The 13089-nt window shown below is 43.6% G+C and overlaps 1 protein-coding gene across 1 annotated transcript in view; it reads right to left on the bottom strand.

The window, feature by feature from the left end:
* Positions 1-12430, bottom strand: part of snx24 (sorting nexin 24) — a 166738-nt gene extending 154308 nt beyond the window's left edge. Inside the window, exon 1 of the mRNA XM_043711715.1 lies at positions 12155-12430. Within this exon, the coding sequence (XP_043567650.1) occupies positions 12155-12226 (72 nt within the window). The 5' untranslated portion in view covers positions 12227-12430. The remainder of the gene's footprint in view (positions 1-12154) is intronic.
* Between the last annotated feature and the right edge of the window lie 659 nt (positions 12431-13089).

Below are 13089 nucleotides of genomic sequence, written 5' to 3'. Positions count from 1 at the left end.
GGTCCGGGTGTCCCATAGGTGTTCTCTGAAACGCTCCGCAAGTAGGTGGCCTGTCTCCCCAATATAGAGGAGGCCACGTCGGGTGCAGAGGATGCAATAGATGATGTGTGTGGGGGTGCAGGTGAATCTGTGGTGGATATGGGAGTTTCCTTTGGGGCCTTGGAGGGAGGTGAGGGGGGAGGTGTGGGCGCAAGTCTTGCACCTCCTGCGGTTGCAGGGGAAGGTGCCGGGAGTGGAGGTTGGGTTGGTGGGGGGTGTGGATCTGTCGAGGGAGTCACGGTGGGAGTGGTCTTTACGGAATGCTGTTAGGGGAGGGGAGGGAAATATATCCTTGGTGGTGGAGTCCGTTTGGAGGTAGCGGAAATGACGGCGGATGATGCGCTGTACATGGAGATTGGTGGGGTGGTAGGTGAGGACCAATGGGGTTCTGTCCTGGTGGCGGTTGTGTATATCACCTCAGATCTCTTTGTTCCTGTATTCTCTTCAGAACTGTGCACTTCATTTTATCTTGTTGTTCCTTGTTCTTCTCCAAGATATATCGGCTCATATCCCTCTACATTAAACTTAATTTGCCACACATCCATCCATTCAACCTCAAACTCTTTCATTATCCACCTCGCAATTTTTAAGAATTCCAGGTCATCTTCACACTTTGAAACTGTATTGTACCCCCAAGTTATTAATATATATTAAGGGGAACAGTAGTCAGAACACCAACGTCATATCATTGCATACTTTGCTACAGCTTGAAAAACAACTGTTCACAACTCTGTTTCCTGTAACTCAGCCAACTTCTAGTCCCTATTGTTCTTTTATTCAACTTTGCTGGCAAGTCAGTTATATGGATCTTAATCAAATGCCTTTGAAAGTCCATGCATACCATAAGAACTTCATTATTCTCACATCAAAACCCAAAGCAAATTAATTAAACATACCTTTAACATACCTAAGTTGACTATCTGCAATTAATTCATATTGTTTAAATTATGGTTAATTTTGACTTGGATTATAATTTTTAAAGGTTTTTGCACCACTGACATTAAACTAAATATCCTGTACTTGTTGGGGCTTATCTATTATAAAAACAAAGTAACATTTGCAGTTCTCCAATCCCGAGACATCACCCATGCATCCAAGAAGTGGAAGATTCTGACTCCGCCCTTACACAATTTCTTCTCTTCCTATGGCAAACTTCCATCGTATAAAATGAAGATTTGCGCAATGGTATCAACTCATTGAGCACCACCTTGTGCGGCTGAGACCTTCACGGCGGTCTCTGTCACATCTTCCACCTGTAGCAAAAGGGATATTCATCTGATCCACCACACTATCCCACCTCAGTAACAGTACGTTAACTGGACTGTTTTTTGTTTTCCAAAGTCTAAAACAAATCATGAGGATGGTCATGTGTTAAATTACATTCTTTAAACTTACATGGTTGACAAATCAAGTTAATATGTGCCTAAATATTTGGGAGGAACATTAATGCAAGCACCACAACTTTACTTCTGGAAAACAGACAGCTAACTCCCGACATTTTACTGCATAAGCAATCAAGCTCATTCACTCTGAAAGACTATTTGCTTCCAAAACATTTCAAAAAAGCTCCAATTAACTGAATCTGGCCTATAGACATGATGTTTGCAGTAGTGAAAAAGGCCATTTGGCACACTGGCATAGATTCAACACAGATCTGACTACAATAATCCCATTCTTCAGCTCTTGGCCTATAGCCCTGGAAGCTGTGGCAAAGCGAGTGAATATCTAAATATTGCTTAAACGTTTCTGACTTGAGCCACCTTCTCAGGCACAAAGTTCCAGACTCTCTGGGTGAAAGAGATTCTCCTCAATCACCCTCTATGTTCTCTTACCTTAAAATATATGATAGTGGTTATCGAGCCCTCTACAAATGGAAAAAATTGTCTTCACATCCACGTTACCTCTGCGCCTTGTAATCTCGTTCACCTCAGTCATGTCCCCATCAAACTTCCAAGGAAAACAGTGACAGACTATCCAATCTTTCCTCATAGCTCAGACCCTCTAGAACAGGCAGCATCCTGATAAATCACCTCTGCGTTCCTTTTGCCAGCCGCCTTCATGGCTGACCTCCATCAGGCAGGCTAGGCTTTGCATGTCCCGAGCGGTACCGGAGTGGGATTCTGCAGAGAGGCAGCTAATGTGCCAAACAAGCGTGGCAGCAACTGGGGCTTAGGGTGAGCCCAGATGATGGCAACAGTGAGACAGCAGCCAGCAGCAAAGGATGGCGGAAGTGGTGAGGCAGTGTTCAGGGCCGAAGCCTTGCAAGTGGAAACGAAGCCTAGCCTGCCTGATGGAGGTTAGCCATGAAGGCGGCTGGCAAACATGGGCAGGTCTCAGCCCAGCGCAGGCAAAAGCCCAGTTTGGAGCATCTGCAGACTATAAAGGACTGTAATGTTTGACTTTTTAAACTTTATCTCTATTTTACTATTTTTATACTGAGAAGACTGTAGTGCTGAACTTTCTAAACTTAGTTACAGAAGTAGAAAAATAAAGAAATAAGATTTTGTACCCAGGTACATTGTACCTAAGATGGCAAGGTGGGTGGCGACATTGAAAAGTGTACAATGTACTCTTGTACCCTGTACTTGAGCACATGTGACAATCAAATAATTTCTGCATATTGGTCCAGAACTCCTTGTTGGGTTTTCTGCTTAAAAGGTTCTCCTAGGTACAATTTTAGAATTTTGCTCCCTCCTGACTTTACACATTAGTTCGCATTTGAGTAGTTAAAATCTCATTATTCCTGTTCTTCTAGCAATGTCCGTAAAGCGTGATCTCACATTTAATGCTCTGTCTGTGACTGTATGGGGTCAGTAGTACAAGTTGAACAGCATGCCACTTTTGTGTTTGTTTCACTTACAGTCATGAAGATACACAGCACAGAAACAGAACCTTCCATCCAACTCATCCATGCCAACCAGATATCCCAACCCAATCTAGTCCCATCTGCCATCATCCGGCCCATATCCCTCCAAACCCTTCCTAATAATGTACCTATCCAGATGTCTTTTAAATGTTGCAATTGTACCAGCGTCCACCACTTCCTCTGGCAGCTCATTCCAGACATGCACCCTCTGCATGAAAATGTTGCCCCTTAGGTCTCTTTTATATCTTCCTCCTCTCACCCTAAACCTATGCCCTCTAGTTCTGGATTCCCCCAGCCCAGGGAAAGGAATTTGTCTATTTATCCTATCCATGCCCCTCATGACTTTATAAACCTTTATAATGCCCATATGGATTCATATGATGATCCTTCCAAGATATCATCCCTGCTCTTGGCTATAACTGATTGCTTGACCAATACTGTGACCTATTTACTCCACGTCCACTATCCTCCTCTCTCTCTCATCTAAATACCCTATAACAAGAAATGTTCAACTGCCATTCCCGTCCATCTTTCAGCCAAATCTCGGTCATAGCTATGAGGCCATATTGCGAGATGCCTATCTATGCCCTCAGCTCATCTGCCTTATTCCTCAGGTTCCTTCCATCAGGATATATCCCACTTAGTCTTGCTCACCTCACTTTTTTCTTATTTAGCTTATGCTTCTTTTGCCTTCCAAAATCACTTACTCATGTTTTAACTTGTAATTCCATGTTAACCTCTCTCCTTCGGTTTGTCAGGATCCCATCCCTCTGCCAGTCTAGTTTAAATCCACCCTAAGAGTACCAGTAAATTTCCTCACAAGGATGTTGGTCCCATTGCTGTTCAGACATAACCTGACCAACATATACAGGTCCCCCACCCCCCCCCTCAGAAATAGGCTCAATGCCTCAAGAATCCACAGCCCTGCACCATCTCTCCAGCCACACTTTCATCTGTTCTGTTCCTATACTCACTTCTGTGTAGCACTGGCAATAATCTGGATATTACTAGCTTTGAAATCCTGCTTTTCAAATTCTGTGTGCAGGACCCCATTTATTTTTCTACCAGAGTCATTGGGTTCACTTTGGGACCTATCTCTGGCTGTTCACCTTTCCCCTACAGAATGCCCTTTCATCATATCTTTCTGCCTGGCACCTGGGAGGTAACATATCATCCTGGCGTATGTTTATGACTACAAAAGCATCTGTTTACTGCAGCTCCTACCACTATAATGTATTACCCTTCCACATTTCTTCCTTCTCCACACCCCAAGCAGCTGGACCACCCACAATGCCATGGCCTTGGCTTTAGTTGTCTCTACACAGCAACCATCACACAATTAGGACCCACTACTGTCCTCACTACCTACCTGGACCTAGTCTCCTTTTTCTGTGTGGCAGTCATGCATTCCTTTGATGAGGCAGCATGGTGGTTCAGTGGTTAACACTGCTGCCTCACAGTGCCAGGGACCCGGCTTCTATTCCAGCCTCAGGCGACTGGCTGTGTAGAGTTTGCTAAATTCTCCCTGTGTCTGCGTGGCTGTCCTCCGGTTGATCCGGTTTCCTCCCACAATCCAAAAGATGTGCAGGTTAGGTGAATTGGCCATGCTAAATTGTTCAGGGATATGTAGGTTAGGTACATTAGTCAGGGGTAAATATAGAGTATAGGTGTGGGTTACCCTTTGGAAAGTCAGTGTGGACATATTGGGCCAAAATGGCTTGTTTCTGCACTTTAGGGATTCTATGATTCTGTCTTCATTTCCTTAAGATGTGGGGTGATTCATGTCCTGAATCGTGCTATCCACAAACCTCTCAGTCTCATGAATACATCACAGTGGCTCCAGCTACCGCTCAAGCTGCTCTAACCAGAGGCATGCACATCAAGGCTGCAGTTCACCAAGTGTGGCATCATGGAGCCCCAGCAAAACTAGAATCAAGGAGCAAACTCTCCACTGTTTTGAGTCATATCTGACACATAGGAAGATAGTTGTTGTTGGAGGTCAGTCATCTCAGCTCCAGGACATCTCTGCAGAGGTTCCTCAAAGTTAAAAATCACAGAACACCAGGGTTATAGTCCAACAGGTTTAATTGGAAGCACACTAGCTTTCGGAACATCGCTCCTTCATCAGTTGATAGTGGAGGACTCAATCCTAACACACAGAATTTATAGCAAAAATTTAGAGAGTGTGATGTAACTGAAATTATACATTGAAAAATTAATTGTCTGTTAAGCCTTTCATCTGTTAGAATACAGTGATAGTTTCACTTAATGCTCCGAAAGCTAGTGTGCTTCCAATTAAACCTGTTGGACTATAACCTGGTGTTGTGTGATTTTTAACTCTGTACATCCCAGTCCAACACCGGTATCTCCAAATCGGGGTTCCTCAAGGTAGTGTCCTTGGCCTAACCATCTTCAGCTGCTTCATCCAAGACCTTACCTCCATCATAACATCAGCAGTGGGGATGTTCACCGATGATTACACAATGTTCACTAGAGTCACAGAGATGTACAGCATGGAAACAGACCCTTTGGTCCAACCTGTCCATGCCGACCAGATATCCCATCACAATCTAGTCCCACCTGCCAGCACCTGGCCCATATCCCTCCAAACCCTTCCTATTCATATACCCATCCAAATGCCTCTTAAATGTTGCAATTATACCAGCCTTCACCACATCCTCTGGAAGCTCATTACATACACGTACCACCCTCTGCGTGAAAATGTTGCCCCTTAGGTCTTTTTTATATCTTTCCCCTCTCACCCGAAACCTATGCCCTCTAGTTCTGGATTCCCTGATCCCAGGGAAAAGACTTTGTCTATTTATCTTATCCATGCCCTCATGATTTTGTAAACCTCTGTAAGGTCACCCCTCAGCCTCTGACGCTCCAGGGAAAACAGCCCCAGCCTGTTCAGCCCCTCCCTATAGCTCAAATCCTCCAACCCTGGCAACATCCTTGTAAATCTTTTCTGAACCCTTTCAAGTTTCACAACATCTTTCCGATAGGAAGGAGACCAGAATTGCATGCAATATTCCAACGGTGGCCTAACCAATGTCCTGTACAGCCGCAACATGACCTCCCAACTCCTATACTCAATATTCTGACCAATAAAGGAAAGCATACCAAAAGCCTTCTTCACTATACTATCTACCTGCGACTCCACTTTCAAGGAGCTATGAACGTGCACTCCAAGGTCTCTTTGTTCAGCAACACTCCCTAGGACCTTACCATTAAGTGTATAAGTCCTGCTAAGATTTGCTTTCCCAAAATGCAGCACCTCGCATTTATCTGAATTAAACTCCACCTGCCACTTCTCAGCCCATTGGCCCATTTGGTCAAGATCCTGTTGTAATCTGAGGTAACCCTCTTCGCTATCCACCACACCTCCAATTTTGGTGTCATCTGCAAACTTACTAACTGTACCTCTTATGATCGCATCCAAATCATTTATGTAAATGACAAAAAGTAGAGGACCCAGCAGTGATCCTTGTGGCACCCCTATGGTCACAGGCCTCCAGTCTGAAAAACAATCCTCCACCACCACCCTCTGTCTTCTACCTTTGAGCCAGTTCTGTATCCAAATAGCTAGTTCTCCCTTTATTCCACGAGATCTAACCTTGCTAATCAGTCTCCCATGGGGAACCTTGTCGAACACCTTACTGAAGTCCATATAGATCACACCTACTGCTCTGCCCTCATCAATCTTCTTTGTTACTTCTTCAAAAAACTCAATTAAGTTTGTGAGACATGATTTCCCACGCACAAAGCCATGCTGACTATCCCTAATACTCCTCAGATACTGAAGCAGTCCATGTTCAAATGCAACATGATCTGAACAGTATCCAGGCTTGGGCTGACAAGTGTCAAGTAGCATTTATGCTACACAAATGCCAGACTATGACCATCACCAATAAGGGAGAGATACATTGTCTAACCACAACCCCTTGACATTCAATAGTGTTACCATGTCTGAATTTCCCCATTATTGACATCCTGGGGGTTATCACTGACCACAAACTCAAATAGACTGGCCACATAAACACAGTGACTATAACAGTAGGTCAGAGACTAGGAATACCGAGATGAGTAACTCACCTCCTGACTCTCCAAAGCCTGTCCACCACCTACAAGGCACAAGTCAGGAGGATGATGGAATACTCCCCACTTGCCTGGATGAGTGCAGCTCCTACAACACAAGATGCTTGACACATTCCAGGACAAGGCAGCCTACTTGATTTGCACCACATCCACAAGCATCCACTCCTTCCACCACCTATGCTCATTGGAAGCAGTGCGTACTATCTACAAGATGCATTGCAGAAATTCAAAAAGATTCTGAGACAGCACCTTCCAAACCCACAATCACTTGCACCTAGAACAAGGGCAGCAGAGACATGGGAACACCACCACCTTCAAACCACTCACAATCTCAACTTGGAAATATGCTGCAGTTCTTCACTGTCACTGATTCAAAATCCTGGAATTCCCTCTCTAATAGCATTGTGGGGCAACCCACAGCAGGTGGACTTCAGTGAAGGCAACACATCACCACCTTCTCAAGGGCAACTAGGGATGGGCAATAAATGCTGGCCAGTCAGCGACACCCACATCCCACAAATAAATTAAAACAAAATGTGCTTCAAATTCATCACCATATACCGATCCAGAAAGCAAGCCAAACCAAATCAGCTTCAGTATCAAAGGATTTATAACCATGAAATTAAAACATTCAGTGACCCTGACAATTGCTGAATTGTACCTAACTAGAATGTATAACTAAAAGATTATGGATATCAAATGTATAAACAAAAATAAACAATTTATTAATAATTAAACTTTTGCACAACACAGGCAATCCAAAGAATATCTCCCATCTAAGCCCAATCTTCTTTGAATACAAATCCTCACTCAGCGGCAGATTGACACACACAGTAAGGGACCAATTAAAAAAGCAAATTTAAAAATGGCATTTGCAAGTTTAATAAGCATTTCAATGATGAACACCAAGCCTTCATGTAATCACTTGACGAAGGGATGTATTAGAGGCACATATGACTGCACATCCTGCTTGAATTCTGAAGTCACCGAGCAATGCAAAATAATTTCCACAGATCTGTGGAAACCTTTACTTATTTGTTACACACTAGAGTTCTTTTCTCAGAACTTTCAACAAGTCGATAACTGAAGAATTATGTTAAAGCACAAAATCAAAAGCAGTTTCCTAATCCAGCAGCTTCTGAAACAACACTACCTCCTGGCCGAAAACCCAGTCAGGGTCAGTTCACTCTTCATTTTCATTTTCTCTTCCTTTTCAACATTCTGTTTGGTTGGCCCAGCCAGCACTGGTTTTTCCTTGATTGACCAAAGCAGCATCCAACTAATTGCCAGTCCCATAGCATAACAACTTCTCGGTGCCAAATAATCTCACTGCAATATTTAACCTGCATTATCTTTTCAGAACAGTTTGCAACAGCAAACATCAGTCTTTTGTTCGCTCTTTGTTTTTTAAAAGTAAGCTGTTGTTCAAAGTTCTATTTTAAACTGCAATTCATAGTTCCAAGACCAAAACTGAGAAAAATAAAGGGAAAACCAATTCAATTTATCAATTTTGCTTCCAATTTCCACCCTGCTCTCATCTTCACCTGGTACATCGCCAACTCCTCCTTTGCTTTCCTTGTCCTCCCTGTTTCCATTTCTGGGGATAGGCTTGCCATTGATATCCACTGAAAACCCACTGACCCCTGTTATCTTGAGTATAGAAGCTCACATCCTGCTTCCTATAAAGACTCTATTCCATTTTTCCAGTTTCTCTATGTCTGTCGCACCCGTTCTGATCATGCCACCTTCTGCAGTGGGAGCCTCAGAAATATCCACCTTTTCCCTCAAACAAGGATTCCCCATTATCATCATTGGCAGGGCCCTTAACCATATCCGATCTATTTCATGCACTCATCTCTTCTCTCCTATAGAAATGATAAAGGTCCTCCAATCCTCATTTCCCACATCATTTAGCGGCGGCACCGTGGCTCAATGGTCAGCATTGCTGCCTCACAGCAACAGGGTCCCAGGTTCAATTCCAGCCTTGGATGACTGTGTGGAGTTTGCACATTCTCCCAGTGTCTGCATAGGTTTCCTCCGGGTGCTCTGGCTTCCTCCCACAGTCCAAAGGTGTGCAGGTCAGGTGAATTGGCCATACTAAATTGCAGTAAAATCGACGTTTCGGGCAAAAGCCCTTCATCAGGAATTTGCCCAAAACGTCGATTTTACTGCTCCTCGGATGCTGCCGGAACTGCTGTGTTTTTCCAGCACCACTCTAATCTAGACTCTGGTTTCCAGCATCTTCAGTCATTGTTCTTACCATGCTAAATTGTCCATAGTGATAGGTTCATTAATCAGAGGGAAATGGGACTGTGATCACCACAGACCCCAGGAACCCCATCCGGGAGAAAGATATAAATAGAAAGCAGGAGACAACAGCTTCGCTTCACTTGGAGCTCGCCACTGATGATGTTACCTAGCCAGGTAATGAAACGTCTGGATATCAAACATACAGCTCAGCGAGCAAACCTACACCCTAAACCTCAACCTGAGCTACAAATCTTCACAAACCTTGTAATCTAATCTAATCTATCACCATCCACATTCAAATCATCATAAGCTGCCACGTCTGCCACATATTCCCCTCCTCTCCCTCATCAGCATTCTGTAAGAACTGTTCCCTCTGGGAAACCCTGGCCCACTCCTACTTCACTCCCTACACATCCCCATATACGTTCCACTGCCCGTTTACTTCTTCTCTCCTCAGTATCCAAGACTCCAGACACACCTTCCAGGTGAAGCAGCAATTTTTCTGCCCTTCAATCAATCTAAACAACTATATTTACCGCTCACAACAAGATCTCCCTTACATCGAGGAAACGAAATGCAGACAGAAATGTTGCCGAACAATATGTTCTGTCTGCAAAAATGTCCCCAGGCTTCCAGCTGCCACCCTGTTCCCTGACGAACATTTCTGCCTGCTGCAGTGATCCAGTGAGGCTCAGGGCAAGTTGGAAAAGCAGCTCATTTTCCACTTGGGAACACTGCAGCCTTCAGGACTCCAACACTGAGTCTGATACCTTCTTCTATGTCCTTGACCCATCCCCCACACCCTGTTATGATATGGGCTGCTTTCAGCACATCAAAACCATTTTCATAACCAGCTTTTTTTTCTTCCTTGGCATATTATCACTCATTCCTCAGTCTGTCTCCCTCTCTCTCTCGGTTCCGTGTCCACCTATCCTCTCATTCCTTTCCCCACCCACACCCATCTTCAGCATACATTCCATTTTTTGCCTAGCTACTGAATTCTCACAAACGATCATTAGACGCAAAATGTTAACTCTGTTTTCTCTCCACAGATCTGCTGAGTTTCTGTTTTCATTTCAGATCTCCAGCATCCAAGTTCTTTGTTTATCAAAGAAAAGTAGTAGTCATAGAGATGTACAGCATAGAAACAGACTCTTCGATCAGACTCGTCCATGCAAACCAGATATCCTAATTTAATCTAGTCCCACATCTCTGTAAAGTTGAAAAGTGTGGCACTGGAAAAGCACAGGTCAGGCAGCAGGCCAGGCATATCCGTCAAAACCCTTCCCATTCATGTATCTATCCAGATGCCTTTTAAATGTTATAATTGTACCAGCCTCCACCACTTCCTCAGGCAGCTCATTCCATACACACACGACCCTCTGCGTGAAAACGTTGCCCCTTAGGTCCCTTTTAAATCTTTCCCCTCTCACCCTAAACATATGCCGTCTAGTCCTGGACTCCTCCAATCCTGGGAAAAGGCCTTGCCTATTTACCCTATCCATGCCCCTCATTTTATAAACCTCCATAAAGGTCACCCGTCAGGCTCCAACACTTCAGGGAAAACATCCCCAGTCTAGTCTCAACATGACCAGTATTTTGTCCTAAATTAAACCATTCAAACTATCCTTTTCAACCACAAGCATAAATAAGTAATTATACTGCTAGTTATTTTTCCCACAGCACATGTGGTATAGATTGAAATTCTTCATCTTGTTTGACCAAGAGTGTTTATGGTAATGCAATATTTTATGGCCTTTTAATTATTGCTGTTTTATGTACCATAGAGTCATAGAAATGTACGGCACGGAAACAGACCCTTTGGTCCAACCCATCCATGCCGGCCAGATATCCCAACCCAATTTAGCCCATCTGCCAGCACCCGGCCCATATCCCTCTAAATTCATATACCCATCCAGATGCTTTTTAAATGTTGCAATTTTACCAACCTCCACCACTTCCTCTGGCAGCTCATTCCATACATGTACCACCCTCTGCATGAAAAAGTTGTCCCTTAAGGTCCCTTTTATATCTTTTCCCTCTCACCCTAAATTTTTTCCCCTTGTTCTGGACTCCCCCATCCCGGGGAAAAGACTTTGTCTATTTATCCTATCCATGCTCCTCATTATTTTATAAACCTCTATAAGGTCAATCCTCAGCCTCCGACGCTCCAGGGAAAACGGCCCTAGTCTACTCAGCCTCTCCTTATAGCTCAAATCCTCTAACTCTGGCCTCAAAAAAATTAAAACACCTAATGTTTTGAACTGACTACCTCATTAAGCTTAAAAGCCTAAGAGCTGGTTTTGCACATGCAAAATAAATTGCTACGAACTATTATCATATTTCTAACAAGCTGAATGTTACAGAACCTTTTCGGTGGAATTTGAGTAACAAGAAAATAAGACACAGTGCAGGTAGGTATTCAACGTCTTACAAACAAAAGTGTGTAAATTATTGATTTCATTGATGCTTGAACGCAAATTCACAAAACAAGTTAACATTTCCCTCCAACAGGGAGGATCGTCCAGAACAAGGATGGATACGACAGTAACGTCACCAGAACAAAATCGTGGTAAACTTAACTTTTTCTCCCACTTACAAGGACTGGTACAGACTTACAGAACACAGTTGTAACCTTTTTGTGTATCAGTGGAGAATGCTCGTGAAGCGCAAGAGTTGGAGCAAAAACATGAAAGATTTAGAACTTGGTGCGAACGCTCAGCAAATGCCAGCTCCTTATCCTCCCAGGGGTCCTTCCTGGGTTTATACGCTTCATTGGCAGACGTGTGGGAATGAGCCGTACGTACGTGCAGGTAAGAAATGAAGGAAGAAGCCCGGCTGCCAGTTTTTAATGATGTGCTTAACTCTGCAATGTCGCGGAAAGAATCCGCCTTTCCTTACCGTGTATCCTCTTTCGAGATCGCTCTCCTCATATCTGAAAGACGGAATGGCCACTTCTATCATGTGGTGCATGGTGCAAAGGAGCTTCCAAAATAAGAAATCACAGAACCAAACAAAGTACTGCGATTGCTACTTTAAAAATATATATGCATATATGGAGAAGACAACCCGCAGTGCCGTCTCTGTTCAGAAAGCTTCTTCCCGCCTGGATCAACACAGTGACATTCGGGATCAGCCAAAAGCCATTTGCAACAAAAAGCCACGTGAACGTCTGCCCGCGTCACGTGATTCCGACGATGGAATGTTGCAACTCTGGCTGAGTTCCATTCCAGAGATTCTAGAACGCCCAGCGCTTTGTTCCGCGTGAAACATGTGCGTTTTATTCAGCTCTACCTCTGGGATTTAATTTAAATATCATACTGAGAGGTTAGATTTCATACTACAGGACAGATTTGCAGTAGACAGCATACTGCAGCCCGAAACGTCGATTTCGCTGCTCGTTGGATGCTGCCTGAATTGCTGTGCTCTTCCAGCACCACTGATCCAGCATACAGCAGCGATCACTGAAGAAAAAGGAATTTGACTCAAGGCTGCTAAACCAGTATTAGCGACTGAGAGTGTACCTAAAATACCAGAGAATGAACGACACAAAAAGCAAATCTATAATAAGATTATTACAAAATTTAGACACATAATCCAGAGAAACTTTTCTTAGAAATGGGGTTCTGAAATATTGTCAATTCATCTTTGAAGCAAGAAATTCATATTCCCAGCTAAAATAGTTGCATATTTCCTCATTCATTCTGATCCTCGACCCGAAATATAACTATGTATTCTTGCTCCAGAACCACATATTGTTGATTCTTATTTCTCTTAGTTTTGTCTTTGGCACATGCAATGCAAGAACAGGCAGCTCTATTTCTGAGCTTGAGCCA

This window comes from Chiloscyllium plagiosum, chromosome 2 (genome assembly GCF_004010195.1).
Source record: "Chiloscyllium plagiosum isolate BGI_BamShark_2017 chromosome 2, ASM401019v2, whole genome shotgun sequence".
In the NCBI taxonomy this organism is placed as follows: Eukaryota; Metazoa; Chordata; class Chondrichthyes; order Orectolobiformes; family Hemiscylliidae; genus Chiloscyllium; species Chiloscyllium plagiosum.
The sequence above is the reverse complement of the archived record's forward strand: the minus strand, read 5'-3'. Positions and strand labels throughout refer to the sequence as shown.